The sequence below is a fragment of the Nomascus leucogenys genome, chromosome 11, assembly GCF_006542625.1.
Source record: "Nomascus leucogenys isolate Asia chromosome 11, Asia_NLE_v1, whole genome shotgun sequence".
Lineage (NCBI taxonomy): Eukaryota > Metazoa > Chordata > Mammalia > Primates > Hylobatidae > Nomascus > Nomascus leucogenys.
Genome location: NC_044391.1, coordinates 113,949,211 through 113,975,934, shown reverse-complemented (window position 1 = coordinate 113,975,934; position 26,724 = coordinate 113,949,211). Strand labels below are relative to the sequence as shown.

General features: G+C 44.9%; 1 protein-coding gene across 1 annotated transcript in view; it reads left to right on the top strand.

The window, feature by feature from the left end:
• Positions 1 to 5,608: 5,608 nt before the first annotated feature.
• Positions 5,609 to 26,724, top strand: part of MB21D2 (Mab-21 domain containing 2) — a 121,233-nt gene continuing 100,117 nt past the window's right edge. The window contains exon 1 of the mRNA XM_003256665.2: positions 5,609 to 6,228. Coding sequence (XP_003256713.1) covers positions 6,018 to 6,228 — 211 coding nt within the window. The 5' untranslated portion in view covers positions 5,609 to 6,017. The remainder of the gene's footprint in view (positions 6,229 to 26,724) is intronic.

The following is a 26,724-nucleotide window of genomic DNA, read 5'->3' as shown; positions in this document are numbered from 1 at the left end:
AATGACATCTAAATAGAGAGCTGAAGAATGACAATTAGCCACAAACTTCACTATCTCTCTGAGCTTTAGTTTCTTATTTCCAAAATGCAAAAAATAATAATAGTCCTCACTAACCTGCTTCAGTAGGAGGCTGTGAAGAACTGATGAATGAATTTTGTGATGAGCGTTTTGTTAAACTGTAAAGTGCTCTATTCTCATGAGGAATCGTTAATAATTGCTATCAGATATTGTTATTTCCATCCGTAGAGTTCATTTCCTTCTTTTCACATGCACAGGTTTTGCTTCCCTGAGTATAGCAGGAGCAGAGAATAAAACAAGAGACTGGATGGCGAGATTGATATTGCTGCACTTTTCTCCATAGCTAGATCATTCACGCCCTCAAGGTTATTAGAGTACAGGGTTGGGGGAGAGAGAGAGCAGAGAATAAAATGAGAGACTGAGTGGGGAGATTTATATTGTTGCACTTTTCTCCATAGCTAGATCACTCACGCCCTCAAGGTTATGAGGATATAGGGTTGAGGGAGAAGCTGGGACTAGGCCCTCTGAACCATGTGAACACATCAGAGCAGATGGGCTTCACGTGGGCCTCACTTTATTAGGACGGAATAGTCTAAACAGAGAGGGTTATTTATATTGTTCTGGGGACCTCACTAATATTTCAATGGCCTAAGGCCGGGCGCAGTGGCTCACGTCCGTAATCGCAGCACTTTGGGAGGCTGAGGTGGGCAGATCACGAGGTCAGGAGTTCAAGGCCAGTCTGGCCAACATGGTGATTCCCTGTCTCTACTAAAAATACCAAAATTAGCCAGGTGTGGTGGTGTGTGCTTGTAATCCCAGCTACTCCAGAGGCTGAGGCAGGAGAATTGCTTGAATCAGGACCCAGAAGGCGGAGGTTGCAGTGAGCCGAGATGGTGTCACTGCACTCCAGCCTGGGCGACAAAGCAAAACTCCGTCTCAAAAAAAAAAAAAAAAAATTCAATGGCCTAATCTCATTAGAAGTAAAACTGCCTGATTTGCCCCAAAATCTCATCAGAAGTAAAACTGCCCGATTTGCCCCAAGCAGGGACATGCACACCTTTGTTTATGATTACCAAAGAGATTTAGCTCTAGTCTTGATTGTCTGCCTATTGCCAGGAAAAATCAGTAGGCAAGTAATTCCAAATGTTAGCAGTTTCTGGTTTACTGAGATTTAACTACCAAGTGAAATGAGTGCATTTTGCCCAAGGGCCACTCTCCTGTTTTTATTTTTATTTTTTAAATTATAATTTTGATCAAATTTCATGGCATTTTTCATGTTCCTTCTGGCAGTCTGGAAACACAATAACAAATATTTAGTAAATTTAAAATTAGTATGAAAAATAGAAACAGAATTGTCTACTATTTAGTCAAGTTTCCTTTCTCTTTCTGTGCCCTCATTCTCCCATCTGGTAAATAAGGGTGGTAGATGGAATTTATCATCTAAGTTCCTTCAACTGTCAACATTCCACATGTCTGTGATGTTTGCCTCTCTTTTTCCTGCCTGCATTTCAAATCATAAAAAACCCAGGCCACTTCCATTTGTTAGACTTTTATTGAAAATCCAGCTGCCCAAGAAGGCCAGATCTTGTAGCCTAGGCTGCTATTTAAATCTCCGTCAGACCAGAGAATCTTTGTTTAAAATTATATTTTGTTAATCCATCATGTGGATGTGGAGCTTGCTATTTTTAATGCAGGCTCTGCACAGCCCAGTTATTCATGGCTGAGAGTTTGCCACAGAACTTCAGAGCTGTATTTAACAACAAACAGCTCCAGAGAAGCAAGATGAAGACTTCTTTCACATGCTAATAAAATTCGGGAGTTGGGAGTAGAAGGGCAAGTTCTACCTCTAAGTGTGACAGCAGTTTGGAAATGCAGGCTGTTACTCTGTTCTGTTTGAGGCTGTAAGAGCCAGCAAAGGAAAAGCCTACCTTCGTGCTTGTTTAGATGGTAGACTCCACTGACCTTTGTCCATCTGTGAAAATTCTAGAGATGCGCATTTTTATTACAAGGCTCAGACACTCTTTAACATCTAATAATGATTTTTTCTCTCTCCACCTTCCTCTCTATCTCCCTTCCTTCTCTTAGGTCATATAACATACACAGGGAGAAAAAGGCATAAAAATTGGGGCATTTAATTAAATGCATGCAGAAATATTTACATTTATAACGACACTTAACTCAATACTGGGAAACCATAGATAGCTTACATTGAGATATTTAAATTGTAGCAAAAATCACCTAAATTCTGACTTCTTGGACTTTGAGGGATGGTATGAGTTCATTCATTCTTTTTTATTAGTATTTTTTCTGAGACGGAGTCTCCCTCTGTTGCCCAGGCTGGAGTGCAGTGGTACAACCTCGGCTCACCATAACTTTCGCCTCCCGGGTTCAAGCGATTCTCCTGCCTCAGCCTCCCAACTAGCTGAGACTACAGGTGCATGCCACCATGCCTAGCTAATTTTTGTATTTTTAGTAGAGATAGGGTTTCACTGTGTTGGCCAGGCTGGTCTTGAACTCCTGACCTCATGATCTGCCCGCCTTGGCCTCCTAAAGTGCTGGGATTACAGGTGTGAGTCATCGTGCCCGGCTTCATTCATTCTTTTATATATTCATTTGAACATATAAACTAAGGTCATAAGATGGGTCAAGACCTAAATTAAATGCAGCGTTTACACAGGTGAAGAAACACAGAACTTGCCCTTGAGAAGCTCAGAGCTTAAAAAGTCTCCCAATAGATCAATTCGGGAAATTATGGTTTTTGATCGTTTTTCTCTATTCTTCTAATTCAACAAGGGATATTGACACAATTTTATCAGCGTTCTATTAGAGCCTAGGAAGGTGTTAGTTTACCATCCGATTGCATTATCTGGATATGCAGGCTCATTGAGGGTCCATGATTCATAGAATTCTGATCCGGCTGATGGGAAGGAGAACAGACAATGAAGAACATCAGAGAGACCACTCACTCATTCAAACCCCCAGGGCCCAGCACTATGGCACAACAAGAATACTTTCTGCTAACAACCTGTTGTTTCTTTATGGATATAAATATCACGAGAAAAGGTAAAAATAAGGGAAGATTAGTGATGCCTCATTCATATGTTTGGAAATTAACAAATAAAAAGTGTTTTGATTTTGTTGTCTGAAGTATTTCTAACTGTACGTGGTTTGGAGGTAACTAGAACCCTCCTACTCTACGGAATGACTGCCTCAGCCAGCTGTCGCACAGGTGCCTGCCATTGATCACTAGTGAAGCACTGACAGATGGGAGTGGATCAATTTGTGCTGGAGTTCCAAACACTTATGTGGCTTCTAGTACTGCCCAGGTAATGTTAATATCCTCTCAGGATGAGAAGTCAGGGCAGCATAGCAGAGCTGCAAAAGCCAGGGCTTGCTTTTTTTTTTTTTTTCGGAGACGGAGTCTCACTCTGTCACCCAGGGTGGAGTACAGTGGTGCGATCTCGGTTCACTGCAGCTTCCTCCTCCTGGGTTCAAGCAATTCTCCTGCCTCAGCCTCCCAAGTAGCTGGGACTACAGGCACACGCTGCCACACCTGGCTAATTTTTTGTATTTTTACTAGAGATGGGATTTCATCGTGTTACCCAGGCTGGTCTCGAACTCCTGAGCTCAGGCAATCTGCCCGCCTCAGCCTCCAAAGTACTGGGATTAGAGGCGTGAACCACCATGCCCCACCTAAAAACCAGAGTTTTTAAGTCACTTCCTCATCAGTCCACTAGCATTTATCTAGGCATGGATCCTCTCTCTTTCATACTGAGTGGGTGAGGAAGTGTGTTTCAAAGAGAAGGAAACCAAAAGTAAGAGAAATTAACTGGTTATGCCACAATTCTTCACTCATTACTTGATTCAATAAACATAGAGGACCCTTCCGAAGGTAGGACCATATGCTGCAGGAAATACAAAGATGAATGAGATGTAGCCCTCATCCCCAAGAATCTTTTAGTCTAAAACTTGCATTAACAATGATGAAGTGGTCAGTTGTGGTGGCTCATGCCTGTAATCCCTTTGAGAAACCTAGATGCGAGGACTGCTTAAGCCAGGAGGTTGAGGTTTCTGTGAGCCACGATTGTGCCACTGCACTCTGGCCTGGGCTACAGAGGAAGACCCTGTCTCAGAAACAAACAAACACACACACACACACACCCCAAAACAAAAAACAATGATGAAGCAAGGTCAAAATTCATTAGCATCATATGAAAGCTTCTGAGAGTAGGTTCTGAGGAAGGAAAAGTTGCCACCAGCTTGAGGGGAGGGTCTCCGGAAAGCTATAAGAAAAAGGCAGACGCGAATTGGTTTTGGTGTAAACGGAGTAAAGAAGAGAGGAATTCCAGGGGGAGGTCAGTGGTCAGATCTGTGTTTTCTAAAGATCACTCTGGCAACAAGTTGTTACTAGATTGAGGAAAAGTGAAAGAATTAATAACAATAATAGTAGAAGCTGATAATAGCTAAGTACTTATTATATCAGTCCTTGTACTAAGTGCTTGAGCTGTTTTATCTTATGTAATCCTTAAAACAACCTGTGAGACAGGAATTATTATTCCCATTTTATAGGGGAAGGCATGGAAGAGCCTGTACTTCCTTCCATGTCTAACAAAACAACTTGTATTCTTGGCCATGAGAACTCGGGTAAGAAAGTGAAACAGACCTGATCTAAATCAGGGACTGTGGGATAGAGAAGAGAGATTTTGGAGAATTAAGGAGGAAGATAACCTATGATTCTCAGAGCCAATGGGCCTCCTAAGTGTTTGAATGATATACCCCATAAACACTAAAACCACCTCTGAGACTATTCTGCCTAAAGGACTATGACTTAGATTGAACCTGCCTTGTCATGTAAGCCTAACTCCATGGTAGGAGCCATGTCTTTTGGCTATCACTGTCACATTCTGTCACTCCATCTGGCAAATAGTGCGTACTCAAATTTTATCTGTTGAATGAGAAAATTTTCCTTTTGTCATTCAACATTTCTTGGAACCTGGGGCAATTCATTGTTTCCCCTCTCCCACACCCACACTTTAGTTTCCCTAGCTTTATATTAGAGTAGGTTGAATCTCATTAACTCATTATATATTAAGATAAATAAGCTGTTATTCAGGTCATTAATTACCTTGGACAAAGGTAGGGATATTCTAGGGGTTAGTGGGAGTGCCAATACTGGTTTAGATGTGGACCCTCTTTTTTGATACGCTCAATCCTATCATCTTGGCAATACAAGAGGAAAAGGGTAGAAGACAGGTTTCATATTCCTTAAGGCAGTTTCCTTTACTATTTAAAGGTATTGGAGTTCTTGGGATAGAGAGGTAAACGCGCACAGAGATGTCCTCCCCCAGGACACCGCCCTTAAAATCAAACGGAGGAAGACTTTCTTCTCCTTGAATGCGCTTGGCAAACCCTGCCCAGAAAGGGGATGGGGGGACGGCCGTGGAGGTAGAGAACGAGTGCATCCACACCTCGCGCGTCTTCCCAAGTACGGATTGGCAAGTGGCATATGCGCGCAGACCTCTGTCATTTATTTATTTTCCTTTCCACTGGGTGCGCTGTCCCTTTAAATGGAGACGCTGGTGCTGGCTCCGTAACACCGGAGCCGGCAGCTTGTTGATTTCAGAGCTGGTGAATTTCACATTGTTTCCACTTCACTTTCCTCGCCCGGGGGAGGCTCCGGTTGGCTCTCCGACCGCCGTTGCCGCTGCCAGCGAGGGCCAGGGCAGGGCAGGGACGCGCAGCATCGGGGCGGGCGTGGGGCCGGAGAAAAGGGTGTCGGGGCCACACACGCACCCTCGCTGCAGTCCAGCTCCTCCCGAAGCTCGCACGCCCAGAGCGCACGGAGCGGGGGACTGCCCGCCCAGACGCCCGCCCGCCAACCCGCCCACGGGCCGGGGCCAAAGCCTGGGAGCCTGCGAGGGGAGGAGGCCCAGGGGGGCGGGGTGGGGGGCGGGGGTGGGTGCTGCGCTGCCGCGGAGCTGCTACTCGGCGCGTTTTGCATGAAGATGGCGGCTCCCACCGCCAGCAAGGCAGCCTCCCTGGGCTGTAACAACAAGCCTGCGTTCCCGGAGCTGGATTTCAGGTCGGGAGCTCGGGTGGAGGAATTGAACAAACTCATCCAAGAATTTACGAAGCACGACCAGCGGGAATACGACGACCAGAGAGCGCTGGAGATTCACACAGCCAAGGATTTCATCTTTTCCATGCTGGGTAAGGAGGAAAAAGGGGGAGGTGTGTGTGCGCGTGTGTGTGATGGGAAGCGGAGTAGAAAACCCATTCCCCCTTCTCGACCTCTTCCCTTCTCGTTGCCTTCCCGAGCCGGTGCCTTGGGTATAAGCCATCTCTGTTCCGCCTCTCTCTTCTTTCTCCGCCGAAAGCCGAGCTGCCTGCCCTCCCCTCCTTACTATACTTTACGCCGGATCTCCCTTTCCCCCTGTTCGCTTGCTCTTTTGTTAATTTCTCCGCCACCGGGGGCTGGCAGGCAGGTGAGGCATTCGCGGTGAAGCGTTGCACTGTTGGGGGAAGTCCCTGGAAGCGAGTGCAGTCCAGGTGAGCCCCTGAGGTGCCTTCAGTTGAGGGATTTGGCTGCCGGAGGCAGGGACCTCCGCTTTCCCGACGCCGGCTCTTGGGTGCTCTCCCGAGCTTCGGAGCGGAGACGGCTCAGGGCTCTGGCTTGGCGCCCGAGCGACAAGTTGCTTCTCTCGTCTCGCGGCGCGGCGCTGTCATGCCGAGCCCCCGGTGGCCAAACTTGTTGGGTGTTCCCGAGTAACCCGCTGAAGTAGTCTGGGCGTCCGGAGTTCCTGCAACTTTGATTTGCAAATTGACTTCTCTTATGAAGCGCTCGGAAGCATTTCCGGTGCTTCTTCAGGGCTCTCGCAGAGCTCGGAATTCTTAATTCCCAGCTCTTCCGTGACTAGGCGCGGAGTTCTGGCCGCAGAGGAGCCCCGGTTCCCTGCTCTTTGTGTATTGTCTTAGCGCTGGCCGAGAGAGGTGCCCAGAGTTTCCAACCGCGGGGACGTCGGCGGCTAGAAAATGTGCCCCCCACTCCCACCTCCAGCCCCTCACCTACGGCTCCTAAAACATGATTGAATGCTGGGTAAAGGAACATAATTGAGCCAGGCCCGGGAGACCGAGCCCACCCTCCCCAGGTGTCCTGCCGTTGGGATTATTGCTACTGAGGTGTAGTGTGAGTTTGCCAGGCGCCTGGGTTACAACCAGAGCTTGTGGCTCTGCCAGTGGATCCGTGGCTGTCATGCGGTGCGTGGCCCGCGGTCAATATTCCGCAGAACTGGTACTCCAGGATAGCGCTGCTCTAACGCACGTCTCTGTGTGCTCTCTACAAATAGATCAGCCAGTTTTCCAGGTGTTGAAAAATTTGATTGGAAAAGGTCTCTTGGCCACAGAGTAAGACAGGACTTTTCTCTCTCTCCTGCAATCTAATTGGGTTTCAGCCGGCTGTTGCTGCTTCTATCCTGGGATACCTTCTTCCTTCTAGGTTTTCTTCTTCCTCACTTCCCAAAGAGGGGGTAATACAGACTGAACGTGTCTGTGTCCGCTGGTAGTTGTTCACGCGTTGGGAAGTCGGATGAAACATGGTAAAACTCTAGGCTGCTTTTTACCTTTTGCGCCGCACTCTCCAAGTGTATCTTACGTTGCGTATGGGGTTGAAAAACTCTTTATTGAGAGATTCGACCGTTCAACTATTTAGATGAATAGATGAATTAAATATATATATATATTTAAATTCATAACCTTTTGGGAGTGAGCTTCCAGAGGGAAGCCTAAAATGCTTACAAAGCCAAAAGCCAACACAGTGATTGTCAGGAAGGTGGGGACACACACAGAAGGCTGAGGGCAGTTACTTAAGTTGTTAATCATAGCCTTTCTCTGTGGCACAAATAATGGAAGTCTGCCATCGTGTTAATACAGCCCCCAGATCAGTTCTGATGTCACTTGCGTAGGTCATTTACTAGAAGAAGGTACTGGGTCACCACCAGTTAGGGTAGTCATAGGTCAGGAAATGGGATAATGTAGGGAGGGTAAATTTAAGTGCCTGGCTCATTAGGAACTTCTATGCTTAACTCCAAAGCTGATACACTGAATCAGCAAAGCTTTTATCCAAATATAAAAAAGTAACTTATTCTAGGGTGCTTAATTTTTGCATGTGTTTAATGTCATGGGTGGCATTGCGTTGACAGGTAAACTAGATTTGCCTCTGTTGTTTTTTACCCAGTTGACCTTGCAGGCAGTCTTTCTTGCCCCCTGGGAATTTAGCATTGCCACCTATAGGAGAGAAGATTCAGGAGAGTGTCATTTAAGCCTTTTGCCCCTCTGGACACTAGAAGGCAGATGGCGAAATGAGCTTGCCTGTGTGTGGTGCTGCATTCATTTGCGAGTTCCTTGCTTTCCTTTAATGAGATGCTGGCTGCTCTAGACAAGTGGAGGTTTGGCGACAGCAAGGGGTTCCTATGTAGATTTACTTTTTCTAAAGCAGATTTTGGCTTGGCTCAAAGAACAAAATCATTTTTTTGTACACTTTGTTTCACTTGCCACAGCTTTGGTTCTTTAATGACTATGCAAATGAGGTCTCTTAATGACCCCTAACTTGTTAAGGTGTCACTTGGGTGGCACCAGGCCCTCATTTCAGGGAGTTGTGGGGTGTGGGGGTGGGGCAAGTCCTCTTGGCTTTGTGCTGTATCCGAGCTGCACCTGAGGATTGTTAGCAGCTTACAGATATTATCCCCTCACACAGAGTGAAGTGGCCAATCACGAATTGGGTACAAGCCTCTTTAGTGGAGCTGAGAAAAATACTGCCTCAGGTTTCAGGCAGTTGGGCGGGGGTGGGGGGTGGTGAGGCATGTTACTCTCTTTTTGTGTAAGATTGTTAGCCAAGTCTGAAGCCCCTCCAGCTTCACAGATCCTTTTTATTTTGTCTAGTTCGGAGGCATTTTACACTGAAGAGCAAGGAGGTGGTAGACAGCTGTCATAATCGATGACCTGTCAACACCAAGACACTCCACTGTCTTAGCAAAGCAGGGTTCTGCACAGGCTGTGGGGTTGATCTGAGCCTGCTGGTGGTCACTGTGATCTCCGGGATCTGTCCTGATGCTCTCTGTTTGTACAGAGATTCTGATTTTTCTTGGAGGCAGGTGTTAGCTGCAATTGTCTAGATTCACTTCTTATTCCTCTATACCTTGGTCTTTTAGGAGAATGATTGGTGTTATTATCTAGTTAATATCTCAGAGCCCAGACTGTGCGAAAGGCTGGCAGTGCGTAATAAACACCATTTATCAAAATTCAGGGAACTTGCCGGAGTTCATTAATGTTTTAATAATATTTGGTATTTGCATAATGTCTCTGCCAGCTCTTTTGTTATCTTCATTCCCTGGTGAGGTTCGATAGAGACTGGTTTGTGTCCCCATTGAACAGATGCAGAACAGAGGGTATGCAGATGCTGGGGAAGGCAGGAAAGAGACAAGCCGTCACCTAACCTACAGACCAAGTGGTCGGTACCATGGCATGATTTTTAAGGTAGTTAATCATTTACTAATGTCTTCTCAGGGCCAGGAACTTCACATAGACTTTTGAGGAGGTATTGCTTTCCCATTACATAGATGAAGATACTGAAATTTAGTGGGGTTAAGAAAGTGGATATCCAGGGTCACGTAGCTAATAGATGGTAGAGATGCTACTAAAACTCAGGTCAGCTTTACTCTAAAACATGTTCCTCTTCTCCTACTTGAGACTATTAAGAATAGATGCATAAAATCCAGAGGAAAGGCTTTGTTTTAAAAAATCACTTCTTTCAGGATTTTGTTTCGATTTTAGCTGTAAGTTTTAGCATAATATAAGTAGATTTCTGGAACAGTCTGAGTTCAAGTATTCTATAATAAGATCTCCTATTTGAATTTTTGATTGAGAAAATCATAGTAATTATAATAAAATGTTAAAATCTATAGTTTCATTCCCAGTCTGCCTCTTGTTGGCTGTGTGGTCTTAGTATTCTTTCTCTTTTTTTTTGAGACAGGATCTTGCTCCGTTGTCCAGCCTGGAGTGCCAATAGTATGATCATGGCTCACTGCAGCCTCAAATTCCTAGGTGTAAGCTATCTTCCTGTCTCAGCCTCCCTAGTGGCTAGGACTAGAGATGTGTACCACCATGCCCAGCTAATTTTTTATTTTTTAAAATTTTTATGTAGATGGAGTCTCACTATGTTGCCCAGGCTGGTCTCAAAATCCTGGCCTCAAGTGATCCTTCTGGCTTGGCCTCCCAAAGTGCTGGGATCACAGGCATGAACCACCATGCCTGGCCAGTTTTTTCATTCATTAAACATGGATAACAGTAAGCATTGTTTTTCAGAACTGTTATGTCAGAATGTGAAATTACTTTGCTAACTAAAAAAGAATATATACATGAGTTTATTATTTAAAGAAATGTTTATTTACTTATTTATTTGATTATTTGAGACAGGGTCTCACTCTGTCACCTAGGCTAGAGTGCAGTGGTACAATCTCAGCTCACTGCAACCTCTACTTCCTAGGCTCAAGTGATCTCCCACCCCAGTCTCCCAAGTAGCTAGGAGTGCAGGCGTGTAACACCACGCCTGGCTAGTTTTTTGTAATTTTGGTAGAGACAGGGTTTCGCCATGTTGTCCAGGCTGGTCTCACACCCCTGAGTTCAAACAATCCTCCTGCTTCGACCTCCCAGAGTGCTGGGATAAAAATATACTTTCTTAGAAAATCCAGTGAACTTAAATTGGAATTATTTCTGCAGCTTGACATCTGAAAGAACTATGCAGTACAATTAGGGTAGCCCAGGAGGATTTTGGCTCATACCATGTGCTGACCATGGTGCTAGCTACTTTGCCTAAGTCCATTAGCTCATGTAATCTTTTTTCCACAACTGTGTAAGCATAAGTATCATGCCTATTTTGGAAGCGAAATAGGTGCTGTTACCCCCTTTTAAAGATGAAATGGTGAGGCTCAAAGAAAGAAGTCAAGAACTTAGGCTAAGATCATTCAGAGTTGGAGATTGAATCCAGTTATTCCTGACTCAGAAGCTCATGTTCCTTTTACTGTAGTAGCAATCAGTTTCCATCACTTTTGGGTGAGACATACTACACTCAGTAGCCTGCCTAGACTGGAGGAGCAAGGATAATTTCTTTTTTTCTTTTCTTTTTTTTTTTTGAGATAGAGTTTCGCCCTTGTTGCCCAGGCTGGAGTGCAGTGGCATGATCTTGGCTCACTGCAACCTCTGCCTCCTGGGTTCAAGCGATTCTCCTGCCTCAGCCTCCTGAGTAGCTGGGATTACAGGCGCCCACTACCATACCTGGCCAATTTTTGTATTTTTAGTAGAGATGGGATTTCACCATGTTGTTGGCCAAGGCTGGTGTAGAACTCCTGACCTCAGGTGATCCACCCACCTCAGCCTCCCAAAGTGCTGGGATTACAGGCGTGAGCCACCATGCCCCGCCTGAGATAATTTCTTTTTGTCTTCCTGTCTCTGTCCCTCTTTCTCTCCCTCTGTTTTTTTCACGCATTTGACAAATACTGAATGAATGTAATAGTGTTTGCCAATCAGCATGCAGGGTTCTGAGGGTAAGATGGTGATCAAAACCTTTGAGAATTCATAAGGGCCTTCAGGGACCCTCCCCTGCTTCCTTTGCCCACCAATTCTAGCAGGATGTTTTGCTGGCTGTTTCTCCTCTCAGGCCAGTAAGTGCCATGTGGCCATTTCGAAGATGTAAACGCGCAGTGTGGTGCTCCTGAACCTACCGTATTTTTAGGCACTTTCTACCTCTCCAGGGCGGGGAATTTTGAAGCCCTACCTTTCCAGCTTTTGGTTGCTGCTTTTCTCTTAATGAATTCCCCCAGCAGGATTCACCGTGGGAATTTATTGTGCGTTGGTGTTTCGTGGGCCTCCATGTGCTTGGGAAGTTCCCGAGAGTTGTATTCACTGTGTGCTGTGTCTGCAGAGTGGACAGGATCATCTCGGAAGTTTGTTCTATCTCGGAGAACATTATGTATCCAGGGCAGGGGATCCCTCTAAACATTCATTTTTGTGCTAGTTTGGATGGTTTCAATTCCTCCTCCGTGGTTCTGGGCAGTGGCTGCCCTTTGTCCTTGAGAGAAGAGGCCTAGAACTGTTGACAGTCCTGTCATTCCTTGTCATGCCACCCACTGGATAATGCATTGCTCACAGTTAGGCTGAGCCCCTTTTTAATTCACAGAAATATTAGATTCTAATAATGCAAAATCTCTGCTCCCATTCAGACCTATTGAATCCGAATCCCCAGAGATCCCCCCACCAGCTGCTCAGCACGTCAACATCCTGTCCTGTGTTAGGCCTGATGTTCTGCATTCTCTGTTCTAGGCACAATGAGCATGATCCCAGTTGACCTTTGAGACTAGAACCAAGCTGCTGAGCCTGGTGAGCAGATAATGTCTGTCTGCTCCTGGAAAGTAATAATGGAGTTCTTCCACCTGGGACAGAAACAGAGAGGCATAGTGAGTGAGACAAGGGTGTTTGCTATGTCACAGGTTGTAATAGGACTTTACTATATCATTTAATCATCACCATTACACTTTGAGGTTAAAAAAAAAACTCTGGTGAACCCTAGAATTAGAAAAATATAGAAATTCATCCAAGTTTACCAGCAAGTGAGTGGCATAGGTGGGACTTAACCTGGGTCAGGATGAATACAAAGCCCTGGCTTTTAACAAGGACAATATCCTGCACTCAGGAGGGCCAAGAGACCCAGATTTTACCTCTGAATCTCTGGTTATTAATATTTGCTGTGTGACGTTGGGCAAGTCACTCAGACTTTAAGCCTCAGTTTCTAAATATATAAGTTGGGTTTAATAATTATATATTCTTCATGTGTTCAGGTGCATTCAGTTCTGAATCTGAAAGCTTTTATATAGTAAGAGAAAAGGGAATTTCTGAGTTCTTGTACCAGCTTTGTTTTGTACTATGTGGTATGTGTTTTACCCTAAGTCTTCTAACCTATGTTGGGCCTAATTTTGCCCATTTTCCAATGATATGCAAAGGAAAAAGTAAAATCACTCCTAAACTTGGATCACCGTTAATATTTTGATGCACATTTTTCCTAAACATCTGTGTTATACATATGCTTACACCCAGACATATGCATACATTTACATAACAGGGATGGTGTGGGATCCATGTTCTTTTATTAGGAGTCAATTTATCAGTATGCTGTCCTCTACATTTTAAAAGAGGAGCTCTAAGTTGAAACTTGTAGAATGATGTTTTCCTAGCTTCTTTCATTCATCTCTTTTTATTCCAAAGAAGATGCATTTCTAGAACTTAGAGCACATTCTATTATTTATGTATATTTGTATGAATGACAGGTCTCACTCTGTTGCCCAGGCCGGAGTGCAATGGTGCCATCACGGCTCACTGTAGCCTTGACCTCTTGGGCTCAAGATCCTCCTACCTCAGCATCCCAAGTACCTGGGGCCACAGAGGGCACAGCCATGCCTGGTTAATTTTTTTAATTTTTTTTTTTGTAGAGATGGTGGTCTCGTTATGTTGCCCAGGCTGGTCTTGAACTCTTCGGCTCAAGTGATTCTCCCACCTTGGCCTCCCAAAGTGTTGGGATTACAGGCATGAGCTACCATGCCCCACCTCTATTCTATTATTTAATAATTGAGAGTAATGAATTCTCACATTGGTGACCTCCGAGGATTGTACCTACCTTATCCGCTATCTTCCGAGGATTTTATCTGCCTTTCCATACCGTCTCCTATCTCTGCATGTTCTACATTGTCATGTAACACACACCCCATATTTCTCACTTTCTTTCTTTGCTTAGGCTCTTAGGCTCTTTTCTCTCTCTGTCTTTTTTTGTTTGTTTGTTTGAGACAGAGTCTTGCTCTGTCACTCAGGCTGGAGAGCAGTGGCCAATCTCAATCTTGGCTCACTGCAACCTCTGCTTCCCGGGTTCCAGTGATTCTCCCGCGTTAGCCTCTGGAGTAGCTGGGATTACAGGTGCGTGTCACCATGCCTGGCTAATTTTTTGTATTTTTAGTAGAGGTGGGGTTTCGCCATGTTGGCCAGGCTGGTCTTGAACTCCTGGCCTCGAGTGATGCACCCACCTCAGCCTCCCAAAGTGCTGGGATTACAGGCGTGAGCCACCGCGCCTGGCCAAGGCTCTTTTCTCTATCAGAGTTCCTTCCCTAACCTGGGTCCATGGAAACAGCATGGAACCTGTGAACTTGAGTGGGGAAAAAAGGACATCTTTATTTGTACTAACCTCTAACTTAAATATAGCATTTTCTTTCATTATAAATATAGATGGGAAACCGTAGTGTTATTAGTGGTACATATGTTTTTGTTGCCAATAGAAATCCCAGGCATTTTTATTTCACATTACAGTTGTTGCAGATATCTCAAAAAATGCTCACTGCTGCTTTGAAATTATGGTGCATATTAGACTTGCTGCTAGATTTTATTATTTAAGGCACTAATAATCACATAGGGTACTCTATCACAAATTTACTTTAAAAACGCATTTTGTATTTTTATTTTATTTTATTTTATTTTTTGAGATGGAGTCTCGCTCTGTCACCCAGGCTGGAGTGCAGTGGTGCGATCTTGGCTCACTGCAAACTCCGCCTCCCGGGTTCACACCATTCTCTCGCCTCAGCCTCCTGAGTAGCTGGGACTACAGGTGCCCGCCACCATGCTTGGCTAATTTTTTTGTATTTTTAGTGGAGACGGGGGTTTCACTGTGTTAGCCAGGATGGTCTTGATCTCCTGACCTCGTGATCCTCCCGCCTCAGCCTCCCAGAGTGCTGGGATTACAGGCGTGAGCCACCGTGCCCGGCTGCATTTTGTATTTTAATAACTGATTTTCTTGGAAATCCTGTGTGATATTATCATATTCACTTAAATATGCTGTTCTCTGCAGGGATCTATAAGCTTCTACAGTCTGTCGAGAGAATCCATGTCACAGAAACAATTAAATGTCCCAGGTTCTACAGATGGACTTCTGACACCTTATGTCAGCTTTATTTTTCTCTCCCAGCTCAAATGCCACTTGACTCATGAAGCCTTCCTAATAGAGAAGAAGAAAATTTGGCCGGGCACGGTGGCTCATGCCTGTAATCCCAGCACTTTGGGAGGCCGAGGCGGGCAGATCACAAGGTCAGGAGATCGAGACCATCCTAGCCAACACGATGAAACCTTGTCTCTACTAAAAAAAAAAAATACAAAAAATTAGCTGGGCGTGGTCACGGGCGTCTGTCATCCCAGCTAGTCAGGAGGCTGAGGCAGGAAAATGGCATGAACCCGGGAGGCGGAGCTTGCAGTGAGCCTAGATCGCGCCACTGCACTGCAGCCTGGGCGACAGAGGGAGACTGTCTCAAAAAAAAAAAAAAAAAAAAAAAAAAAAAAAAAAAAAAAAAAATTTACTTTTCCAGTGTTTCCTCCTAATGCCTGGTCCCTTTTGTGGCCCTAAGCCTATTCTTTCCCATGCTTTAAAGAATCCCTGGCTTATTTATCTTTGCAGCACCCAGGCGGTCAGGCACATAGTAGGTGCTCACTTAGTGTGATGTGACTTGAGTCACTCTTTAAAAGAGCTCTTCCCAGTGACGCTTTTTATTGCAGTCTCTGAGAAATTAGCACTTTCTAACCTTGTCTCTTTATGATTTTTAAACGTCCATTGAGTTTTGCTATATCGTTTTCTGGAGTCCACAAAATCTTGATCTTATCTCCTTATGTGGCAGACGGATGTAGGGCAAGTTTTTCTACATTCCTTAAGACCTATCCTAGGGCAATATAAGAAATGTCCATAGTGATTGCTGTAGCTTGTTGACTGGGAACAGCAAACTGCAACTCATGACTCATAGGAATGTTCCCTTTCTTGTGTGGACCCCAGTGTTTCTTCACAGGCATGTGAGGGTACTTCTGGACCTCTGGCACACCCATACTCAGGGCTTTCCAGAATGCACAGTGGGCACATGTTATCTTTCTCATTATGGCGTTTAGTGTGCTTGTCAGTCATCCTCCAAGTGCCTCCAAGTGTTTGGATGGTTAATCCGGAATGCAAGTTGTAGGAATTCTTTATTATTAGAAACTACTGTTATTTGCCATCAATACTAATTTACCTTTGCACACTGCTTTATAGCTGACAATAAATATTCACATCTGGTATGGTAGTATCCTTAGGTCAGGCCTTTGAGAAAGATTGTGTAGGAAGTATTAATCCCCATTTCTAGATGGGAGTACTGAGTCTCTGGGAGGTGATGTGACTGAGTTCTAGGTCACAGAATCGGTTGTAGATCAAGACTCCCAGCTATTGGGTGTCTTCTGCCACAGTCAGTATATCACCTGCAAAGAGCTTATAGGCTTTTTTACCCTTAGCCATCTTTCCTGGGTTGCGGGGGTTGATTCTGTAGTCGTACACAAGGGAAGGATAGTAGGTTTCATTCCTCTTTGGACCTCTCTGCTCTCCACCTGAGCCAAGGGTATGTAGGGGGTGAATCTGATTGAGAGTGGAATGAGTAAATACAAGCCCTATAGACATTCATTCCCTAGGTCTGATTTTTAGGCCTTGCCCAACTCGTCCTTAGGGCTTGTGACAGTGTTTACAATAGACCTGAGTAAGTACTTGCCAGCTGAGTGATCTCTTTTAAGAACTGTTCATAATTATGCCCTTCTGTGAGGCCCTGTTTCCAGGAAACAGCTATTTGTTTTTCATCCACTTAAGTGCCTTTTCATGAATTCACTCTACACAAGATAAAGAGATAACTAGGGACACTGCTGCTATGAATAAAGCTGGCATGGGGAACTGTTCAATTTGTTTATATTTTATATTTTTTCCTTAACGCAAGAAGACTTGTGAGTTAAGTCAGTAGTGGGAGTTGGTATAAGTCTTGTTTAGGCTTTTGTCTCTTCCAACTAGTATTTGAATATCTACAATGTGTGTAGAATGGTGTTAAGCATTCATTCATTCATAACTTCATTCAACATATGTTGGCATGCCTGCCATGTGCTAGTGTAATTACCGGTGCAATTACTATGTAAGTGCACAGAGTAGTGAATAAGAACCAAGACCACTACCTCCATAGATCTGCTGTTCTCTGGAGGATTTAACAAAATTAAGCATGCAAGTAAACAGGGGTGTGTGCTGTAAAAGAACAAGAAGCAAAGAATACGATGATGGTGGGCAGCTAGGTAGGATAGAGTGAAGAATGATTGAGAAGCCTTCCCTGGGCCAGGCACGGTGGCTCATGCCTGTGATCCCAGCACTTTGGGAGGCCGAGGCGGGCGGATCACGAGGTCAGGAGATCGAGACCATCCTGGCTAACACAGTGAAACCCCGTCTCTACAAAAAATACAAAAAATTAACCGGGCAAGGTGGCGGGCCCCTGTAGTCCCAGCTACGCGGGAGGCTGAGGCAGGAGAATGGCGTGAACCCCCGGGGGCGGAGCCTGCAGTGAGCCGAGGTCACGCCACTGCACTCCAGCCTGGGCAGCAGTGAGACTCCATCTCAAAAAAAAAAAGTCTTCCCTGAGGCAGAGACGTTTGAAATGGAAGCAGCAGCAGCAGCAGCCATCTGAAGACTGGGTGGAAGTGTATTCCAGGTAGACAGACAGCAGGTGTAAAGGCCCTGAGGTGAGGGGTAAACTTGAAAGGAGCTTTCAAGGCAGCTGAAATTTCAGCAAGTTTAATTTGGTCTCCGTAAGGAGGAATGGTCTATGTTCAGATAAGGCTTATGATGGGGTGGGGCTGCCTGCCTTGGCATTTAGTGAGCTGCTTCCTGTGGGTAAAGGTTTTCCAGGTGGGACCACACTTTTGCTAGACTCCTGTTAATAGCATTCAGGGATGGCGGGGGTGGAGTAGGAGGAATGTAGAAAAGTTGGATTACAAGTCCTCGAAAGGCCCTCCGTGGCCATGTGATTCTCAGATTTTACCGCTGATAGTCCTAGGCCAGAAACAGTGACTTCTACATTTTATGATTTATGGTTCAAACTGCAGCTTTCATGCGATGATGCTGATAAGCCTCTATTTTTATCTAGTCCTCCACAATTTACAAAATACTTTCATATGTATAATCTGATTGGATTTATTCCTCAGCAACCCTAGGAAGTAAGTATTATTGTTTTATCTATTTTAACACAGGAAGAAACCATCATCAAGAGAAGTTAAGTAACTCACTCAGGATCACTAAATGGGTGAGGTGGGATCAAACTCAAATCCTTTGAAACTCACCTCATTCTTCATTTTACAGTAATTTTCTTTTCCTTTCCTTTCCTTTTCTTTTCTTTTTCTTCTTGTTGAGACAGGGCTTGCTCTGTCACCCAGGCTGGAGTGCAATGTCATGATCTCGGCTCACTTGAACCTCTGCCTCCTGGGTTCAAGCGATTCTCCTGCCTTAGCCTCCCGAGTAGCTGGGATTACAGGTGCCCACCACCACCCCTGGCTAATTATTGTATTTTTAGTATAGACGGCGTTACACCATGTTGGTCAGGCTAGTCTCGAACTCCTGACCTCGTGATCCGCCTGCCTCAGCCTCCCAAAGTGCTGGGATTACAGGCGTGAGCCACGGCGCCCGGCCACGCCTGGCTAATTTTTGAATATTTTGCAGAGACAGGGTCTTGCCATGTTGCCCAAGCTGGCAATAATTTAAAAACAAAACAAAACCTTTTCTACCCCATCCCACCCTGCCACAAGGAATGGAAAGGGGATGATTTCTGGTCTGGAGAAAGGCACTGAGTGAGGCTCGGGAGGAAGGGCTAAGCCAGCAGACTGCAAGTGTGCCTGTGCCTGATGGGCATTCAGCTGTAAGCACGGTTTTAGGCTGCTTCAAGATCACCGTTTTAGCACTGCAGCTGTTCTTAATAGCAGCTGCTCGTGCGGATTGTGTTGTGATTAATAAAGGCAACTCAACAGTTTGTTCTTTCAACTGTGCCCTTGGTGTGCACAGCCTGCTTTTCATACAGTTTTGATTGGGAACAACACAGTCCTATGGGCATATGGTGCCTGCGGGCTCATTACCCTGTTGTGAGAAAGATGGTCCACCTAGGCCAGAGCTGCCGAGCCCAAGACCTCCCAGGGACTGGACGGTAAGGAAGATGAGGGTGGTGGGTGGCTCAGTAAATGCCGACTCCTCAGTATGAGTCAGGGGTACCAGGGAGGCAGGGTACGTTGGGAAATGGAGATCACCTCTTGTCCCTGTTGTCTGATGGGGCCACTGCCCGTTGTTCCTCCACTGCAGTGGTTCTGGAACTTCAGTGTGTATCAGTGTCCTGCTTGTTGAAACACAGATGGTCAGGCCCCACTTCCACAGTTTCTGATTCTGTAACGCTGGAATGGAGCCTGAGAATTTGCATTTCTGATGAGTTTCCAGGTGATGCAGCTGCTGCTGGTTGAGGGACCCCACTTTATGAACGACAGCCAAGGGCCCAGGGCTGAGGGTCTGGGCCAGTAGAACTTCGGATGTTTTGGATTTTTATGAAAAATCTCCAGATTTTAAGTACTGAGAATAAATCAGATTTTAAAGAAACACCATGGGGATTAAAACTGTAGGTCAGACAGAACACCGCCTGTCAACTTATCACCTCTGATCTGAATACTTTCAGGAAATTTCTTTTGCAGCCGGCTCTGAGAACCCAGAGAAGGGTGGGGGTTCATCCACAGCATACAGCTAGTTTGGGGCACAATCGTGACTAGAACCCAGGTTCCCTGCTGTGTGTGTGTTTGTCCCTGCGTACTGTCTTCTGAATACATTTTCTCTTTGAATGGGAAAACGTTTGAAAATAATAATAACCACACTAAAATATTGCGAACTATGTTCCAGGTGTGGTTCTAAGTACTTTATATATATTAGCTAAATCAGTCCTAACACCAACACTATGAGGAAGGTACTTGTATTAGGCTGTTTTTACATTGCTGTAAAGACATACCCGAGACTGGTAATTTAAAACGAGGTTTAATTGGCTCACAGTTCTGCAGGTGGTACAGGAAGCATAGTGCTGGCATCTGCTCAGCTTCTGGTAAAGCCTTAGAGAGTTTCCAATCATGATGGAAGGAAAGTGGCAGCAGGCACTTCACATGGCGAATGCAGGAGCAAGTAAACGTGGGGGAAAAGGTGCCCCCATGCTTTTAAATGACCAGACCTCTCAACAGCTCAGAGTGAGAGCTTGCTTATCACCAGGGGGATGGCCCAAGCCATTCATGGGGGATCTGCCCCGATGATCCAGATGCCTCCTGCCAGGCCCGCCTCTAACGCTGGGGACTACATTTCAACATGAGATACCAGTTGTTGGGATAGCAAATATCCAAACTCTATTAGTACTATTATCCTTATTTTACTGATGAGAAATCTGAAACACAGGTTAAGTAATTTGCCCAAAGTTACAGAGCTACTAATAAAGTGACGATTTAACCCAAGAAGTCTAGCTTTAGGCAGAAATTGGCAAATAACTATGAACTTTTTTTCAAGACTTCATTTAAAAAGCAAAATAAAACCTCTTATCATGCAAAGTACAAATCATGGACAGATTCTTACAATTTTAGTGCTGCCAGGAAACTTGAAAATTAGGTGGCTTGACTTCTTCCTCCGTTTTATAGACACGGAAACTGAGGGCCAAAAAGAAAAGGGGACTTGATCATCCTGAACTCTGTCTTTACTTTTGGGCGGAATGGGGGTTAAGTAAATGTTGGGTAAGTAGTGCTTTCTAAGAAAGATACTTCTACCTGAGACAGTTGGCTTCATAGCATTTGTGCCCCAGGGAAGATTCTGCTGACTTTGAAGACAAGGGAAGTCACTTCGAGAGGGCCGCGCTTCAAGGTAGGGAAAATTTCCCCTGTTACAAAGCCACCTTGTAGTTTGAAGTTCTCTTAATTGCTATTAGAGGAAGGATGCTAAATAAATAGCCTCATAGGCAAGGTGTATTTTTGGTCTGTCGTGTTTGCTTTGGTCTTTTGATTTGTTCCTCATCTCTTTCTCTCTGGTTTCTTTCCTCTAAAAAGTGTGACCTTTTCTTATGCCTGTGCTGTTTCCACAGCTTTGAATAGCATGATGAATATTTTGATCTCTGAACAATTAATATCTATAATCAAGGCTGACAGGCTGGAGTCTGGACTATAGGACCAGCCTGTGGCTGGGAGGAGTTGCTGCTGCATGGGCTGAAACACCTCCTCGGGATCTGAAAGAACCAGCATAACCTTCACTCCCTGTGGCTGGTCTTAGAGCTTAGGAGGATTTAGGGTGTTGTAATAGGATTCAAAGAATTAGAGAGGAGTTAAGCTAGTGGGAATCTTTCTGAGATCAGCTCATCCACCCCATCATTGTACTGATGGAGAAACTTAACCCCTAGTGAACAGTGACTTGCTCAAGGTCAAACAGTGACGGTGGTGATGAGAATGATGAAATGGAGAAACTCTTCCCCACTGTTTGCTAGGCGATGTTCCAAGTACTTAGAATTATTAATCCATTTAATCCTCAGAACAACCCCGTAAGGAGAGTACTGTTACCCGTCCGTCCGCACTGTATAGATAAGAAACCTAAAGCCAGGAAATCACCTTGCTCAAGCTAGTGATAGAGGCTGGATTCAGACATCGGCAGTCCGACTCCTTCCTTCTTTGCACCTTCACAAAACTGACTATGCTGGGCTCTGTGTGGTTGCTGGTGTACGAACGTGGGGTGGTGCCACACACTGAGCGAAAGAACAGAAGTGAGGCGGTAGTGGGCAGAGTGGAAAAGATAATGGTTTTGATCTCCTGAAAGCCAGTTGCTAATATGGTTCTCGTTCCTGGTCCAGAGCCTTTTTACTCTTACCAGTTCACCTTCCTTGGCAGCTCCCAGGACAAACATTCTTTTGATGCTTGTGATTTTGTTTATTGAAAAGTCCTTGGTATGAAATCTCATCCTATTTACAGCCTCCTTTTGAAAGTGAGAAGGTTTGTCCCAGCTAATTGATTGATTTAAAGAGGTATAAAGGTCAATTGGGCCCTTGACACTAAGTAAATTAGGGCAGCCTTATGAAGATGCAGGCTTTCCCCCACACTCCCCCATTGGGTTTAATTTCAGATTTAGAACATTTAATTAGGACATAGTTAATGTAGTCTATCATTGTGGGGATAATGGGGGAGCAGATCTATTTTTCAGGGAAAGGCAGATGCCAAATGTATTTTTAGAAAGTTGACTTTGAGGTCACAATTTATAAATTGAGTTGGGTTTTATGTGAACTAAGGGATTGGCCTCTTTAGTGCTGTGAGTGACTCTTACAGTGACTAAAAAGTGACTAATTATTTGTTAATATGAATAACTCTTCCAGCTTTCCTGCTTTCTGAGGGCATATGTTTGTACATTGACTTATCTTAAAGCATTGAAGCATATTCATAGGATGGTACACAATTGGTTGTTGGGGTGAAATAACTTCTTGAGATCCTGGTGCTCATGATGCAGAGGACTGGAATTGAAATTCTCAGAGAAGCCCCATTCCCAACCTACTTACTCATGGTTTTCTGGCAATAAAGTCTTTTTTTTTTTTGTATTTTTAGTAGAGACGGGGTTTCACCTTGTTAGCCACGATGGTCTCGATCTCCTGACCTCGTAATCCGCCTGCCTCGGCCTCCCGGAGTGCTGGGATTACAGGCGTGAGCCACCGTGCCCGGCCGCAACAAAGTCTCAATAGGAATGGAAACATTCATTTCTCCATGGAATAGTGAACTGTCTGGACAATGTAGAACCTCATAGGAAACAATTTAAAAATCTCTGTTTCTTGGGGAGGAGGATTGATGGGAAATGATCCACCTGATGTCTCTGTGTCATCCAAGACCAACCAACCCTGGCTCCATCCTCTCTGCCATCTCGGGCCCTTCACCTGGGTATTATCGCTGCCTTTTCCATCTGTAGTTTTTTTTCAGTATTGTTTCCTTCCTGAAGCATTCATACATCCATCCTTCATCAATTTCTTCAACAGAGACCTTGGAGACCTTTGTGCAACAAGTCTTTTTTTTTTTTTTTTTTTTTGAGACGGAGTCTCACTCTGTCGCCCAGCTTGGAGTGCAGTGGCACGATCTCAGCTCACCATAACCTCTGCCTCCTGGGTTCAAGTGATTCTCCTGCCTCAGCCTCCCGAGTAGCTGGGACTACAGGCGGGCACAACCATACCTGGCTAATTTTTGTATTTTTAGTAGAGACAGAGTTTCACCATGTTGGCCAGGCTTGTCTCGAACTCCTGACCTCGTGATCTGCCCGCCTTGGCCTCCTAAAGTGCTGAGATTACAGGCGTGAGCCACCGTGCCCAGCCTGTGCAACAAGTCTTCTACTGGGCGATAGGAGTACAATAGGGAACAAATATTCATGTTACTTATATAGTCTTAGGAGGAGATGGGCAAAGAAAAAAAAAAAGAAGCTTTACAGGTTATGATCAATACCCTAAAGGAAAAAACCAACCAAACCAGAACATGATGCTGTGACTTGGCATTCTTCTCCAGCTTGACCCTGTTGACCATTCTTGTCCCTAAATGCTTTCCTCCCTTGGCTTTCATGAGAACGTATTCTTTCTGGCTTTCTCCTTTTTCTCCATCCCTGTGTAAAGGATGGATTTGTCCAACCCTTGGTGACTGCTTTTCTCTTTTCTTCCCTCAACACTTTCTGTGATCTTTTTTTTTTTTTTTTTGAGATGGAGTCTCGCTCTGTCGCCCAGGCTACAGTGCAGTGGCGCGATCTCGGCTCACTGCAAGCTCCACCTCCCAGGTTCACGCCATTCTCCTGCCTCAGCCTCCCAAGTAGCTGGGACTGCAGGTGCCCGCCACCACGCCCAGCTAATTTTTTGTATTTTTAGTAGAGACGGGGTTTCACCGTGTTAGTCAGGATGGTCTCGATCTCCTGACCTCATGATCCGCCCGCCTCGGCTTCCCAAAGTGCTGGGATTACAGGCGTGAGCCACCACACCTGGCCTCTGTGATCTATCTTAAAGTGCCAGTCTCTGTCTCCCAAGCCTGTGTTCCAACTCAGACCTCTTGACTGCCTCTTTGACAATTCTTGGATGACCCAAAGGTGACATAAGGTTAGTGTTTAAAGTGAATTTATCTGTGCCCCAAACCTGCTTCTTCACAGTCAGCCACACTACCACACATGAGGTGCCCAAGACACGAACTTGGCAGCCATCCTGGGTTTCTCCCTACCCTGGAGCTGAAGAGGAAATGAGGCCTGTCAATTCTGCTACCTTTTTTGGACTATATTTTCTTCTCTCCATTCCGTCACCATAGGCCAGGCCACTACCATCTGTCCATGGATTGTTGTAATAATCTCACTGGGATTTTGTTTCCAGTCTTGCATCCTTTCAAGCCCTTCTCCATGCTGAGTCATCCTTTAAGTATGCCTGAACCCATTATGGGCATCCCATTCCCTTTTATTTATTTATTTTTTTGAGAGTCTTGTTCTGTCACCCAGGCTGGAGTGCAATGGTGCGATCTCGGTTCCCTGCAACCTCCACTTCCTGGGTTCAAGTGATTCTCCTGCCTCAGCCTCCCAAGTAGCTGGGGTTACAGGCGCCCGCCACCATGCCTGGCTAATTATATTTTTTGTAGAGACGGGGTTTCACCATGTTGGTCAGGCTGGTCTCGAACTCCTGACCTCAAGTGATCCACCCACCTCAACTTCCCAAAGTGCTGGGATTATAGGCATGAGCCACCACGCCCGGCTGTTCAGATTCCTTAGCCTGTTCTACAAGGCTCTTGGAAACGCACAGCCCACATCTCTAGCTTCCTCTCCTATAACCACTTCAGTTTTACCACATATTTCTTGTATGCCTGCTATGAGATAGGCACCATGTGAGGTACTGGCCTTGTATTATATGTTAAAGTAAAGACACAAACATTCTGAACATGTTTAGAGGGCCTCAATGCCCTTTTTCCTGTTGCCTCTTCATCCACACACTGAAATCTCAGAAGCTCTTACTCTCATTTCAACCACATTGGCCTTTCAGTTCTTTGAAAATAGCACATCCTCCTGCCCACAGAAGCCTTTGATGGAATGCCCCATCTCTCTCATCCCGCTTAACTCTTACTGATCCGTGAGATCTCAGCTCCGTCAAATCTCCACTTCTTGGGGAGGCCTTTCAGGCCAGCCTAGAACAGGTCAAATTTTTCCCTGGCCTTCTAGCGTCACAGGTTTCTTAGTTGCACCAATCAGTCATGAATTTGCAATTATTTATGCTTAATGTCTGGTATTTTATGCTGCCATAGAAACTCAGTGATGGCCTTTTGTGTATCTGTGTCTTTTTTTTAATTGCCTGAAAAGCAGATCAACAAATATGGCTGGTATTGTTGGCTATTTTACCTTCGTTCTTGAGCTTGGGCAGTTGGGTGGTTCACCATTCATGATGAGGCACTAAGATGGCTATGTGTGTTCTGAGCTTTAAGTATATACCTTGATGTATTTTGGGAACTTATCTGTCCTTCCTAGTATCCCACCTCTTTGTAGCATATAATCATGAAATTATAAGACTGTCATCTTTTGAAATTTTCTAGTCCAGTTATTCCCAACCTTTTCTAAATATGAGAATTTCTTTTTTCTCAATTAAGAAAAGTATGAGCTAGTGATGCACACCTGTAGTCCCAGCTGTTTGGGAGGCTGAGGCAGGAGGATGCTTAAGTTTAGGAGTTTAAGACCAGCTTGGGCAATATAGTGAGACCCCACTTCCAAAAAAAAAAAAAATACATGAGGTTCATGTATTTTTGGTTGTATTTTTGCTATCAGGTTTTTTTTTGGAAAAATAGTTATAAAATGCTACTGTGAATTTAGTTATATAAATTACTTTAAATTTTATCTTAATAGCATCTGCATAATACTTAAAAAGTACTAGTATATTTTCATGAGAGATAATACTGTAGCACCAATAACTCCATGCCCGTGTGGTCTCTCAGTCAGGAACCAGCTATTAGTTATTGGTCCTTTATTTTTTTAATTTTTTTTTTTATTGAGACAGGGTCTTGCTCTGTCACTCAGGCTGGAGTGCGTGATCACAGCTCCCAGTCTCAAGCGCTCCTCCCACCTCCACCTCCCCAGTAGCTGGGGACTACATGCCCTCCCAGCTAATTTTTGTATTTTTAGTAGAGATGGGGTTTCACCATGTTAGCCAGGCTGGTCTTGAACTCCTGGGCTCAAGTGATCCTCCCGCCTCGGCCTCTCAAAGTGCTGGGTGTCCAGGTGTGAGCCGCCACGCCCGGCCTTTGGTTTTTTATTTTACATACATCAGATTTGGAACTGGTTGCCTGTGGGCTCATCCCACCCCTCCCCCCATATGTGTTTGATCTGACCAGCATGCTGTTTTTAAAATTTTGGAGCAAATATTTAAAAGCTGGGAGATTTTCTTGAAAAATTAGAAGAACTAGACGTGATTTCCTGTATGGCCATAATCACCCGGACTGAATAGCAGCTGCCTCCTCTAGACGCGCCACATTTTCTTCAGTTTGTCACAGTCCTCACTAATCTCTATCTTATGGCAAGTTACTGGTAAAATGGGAACTCAAAACCTAATGACCTAACCCTAGGTTAGTGGGGCCTCCTGTCAGTCTCCACAGAGGCTTCTGAGCAGGAGCCCTGGGGTCAGGAGTCAGGAAACCGGGGTCTTTGTCTTTCACTGTTGCTCACTAGTTCGATGACCTTGAACAAGCTATGCAGCCCTTCTGTTTGTTGCATAGTTTGTTGCATCAAACTAG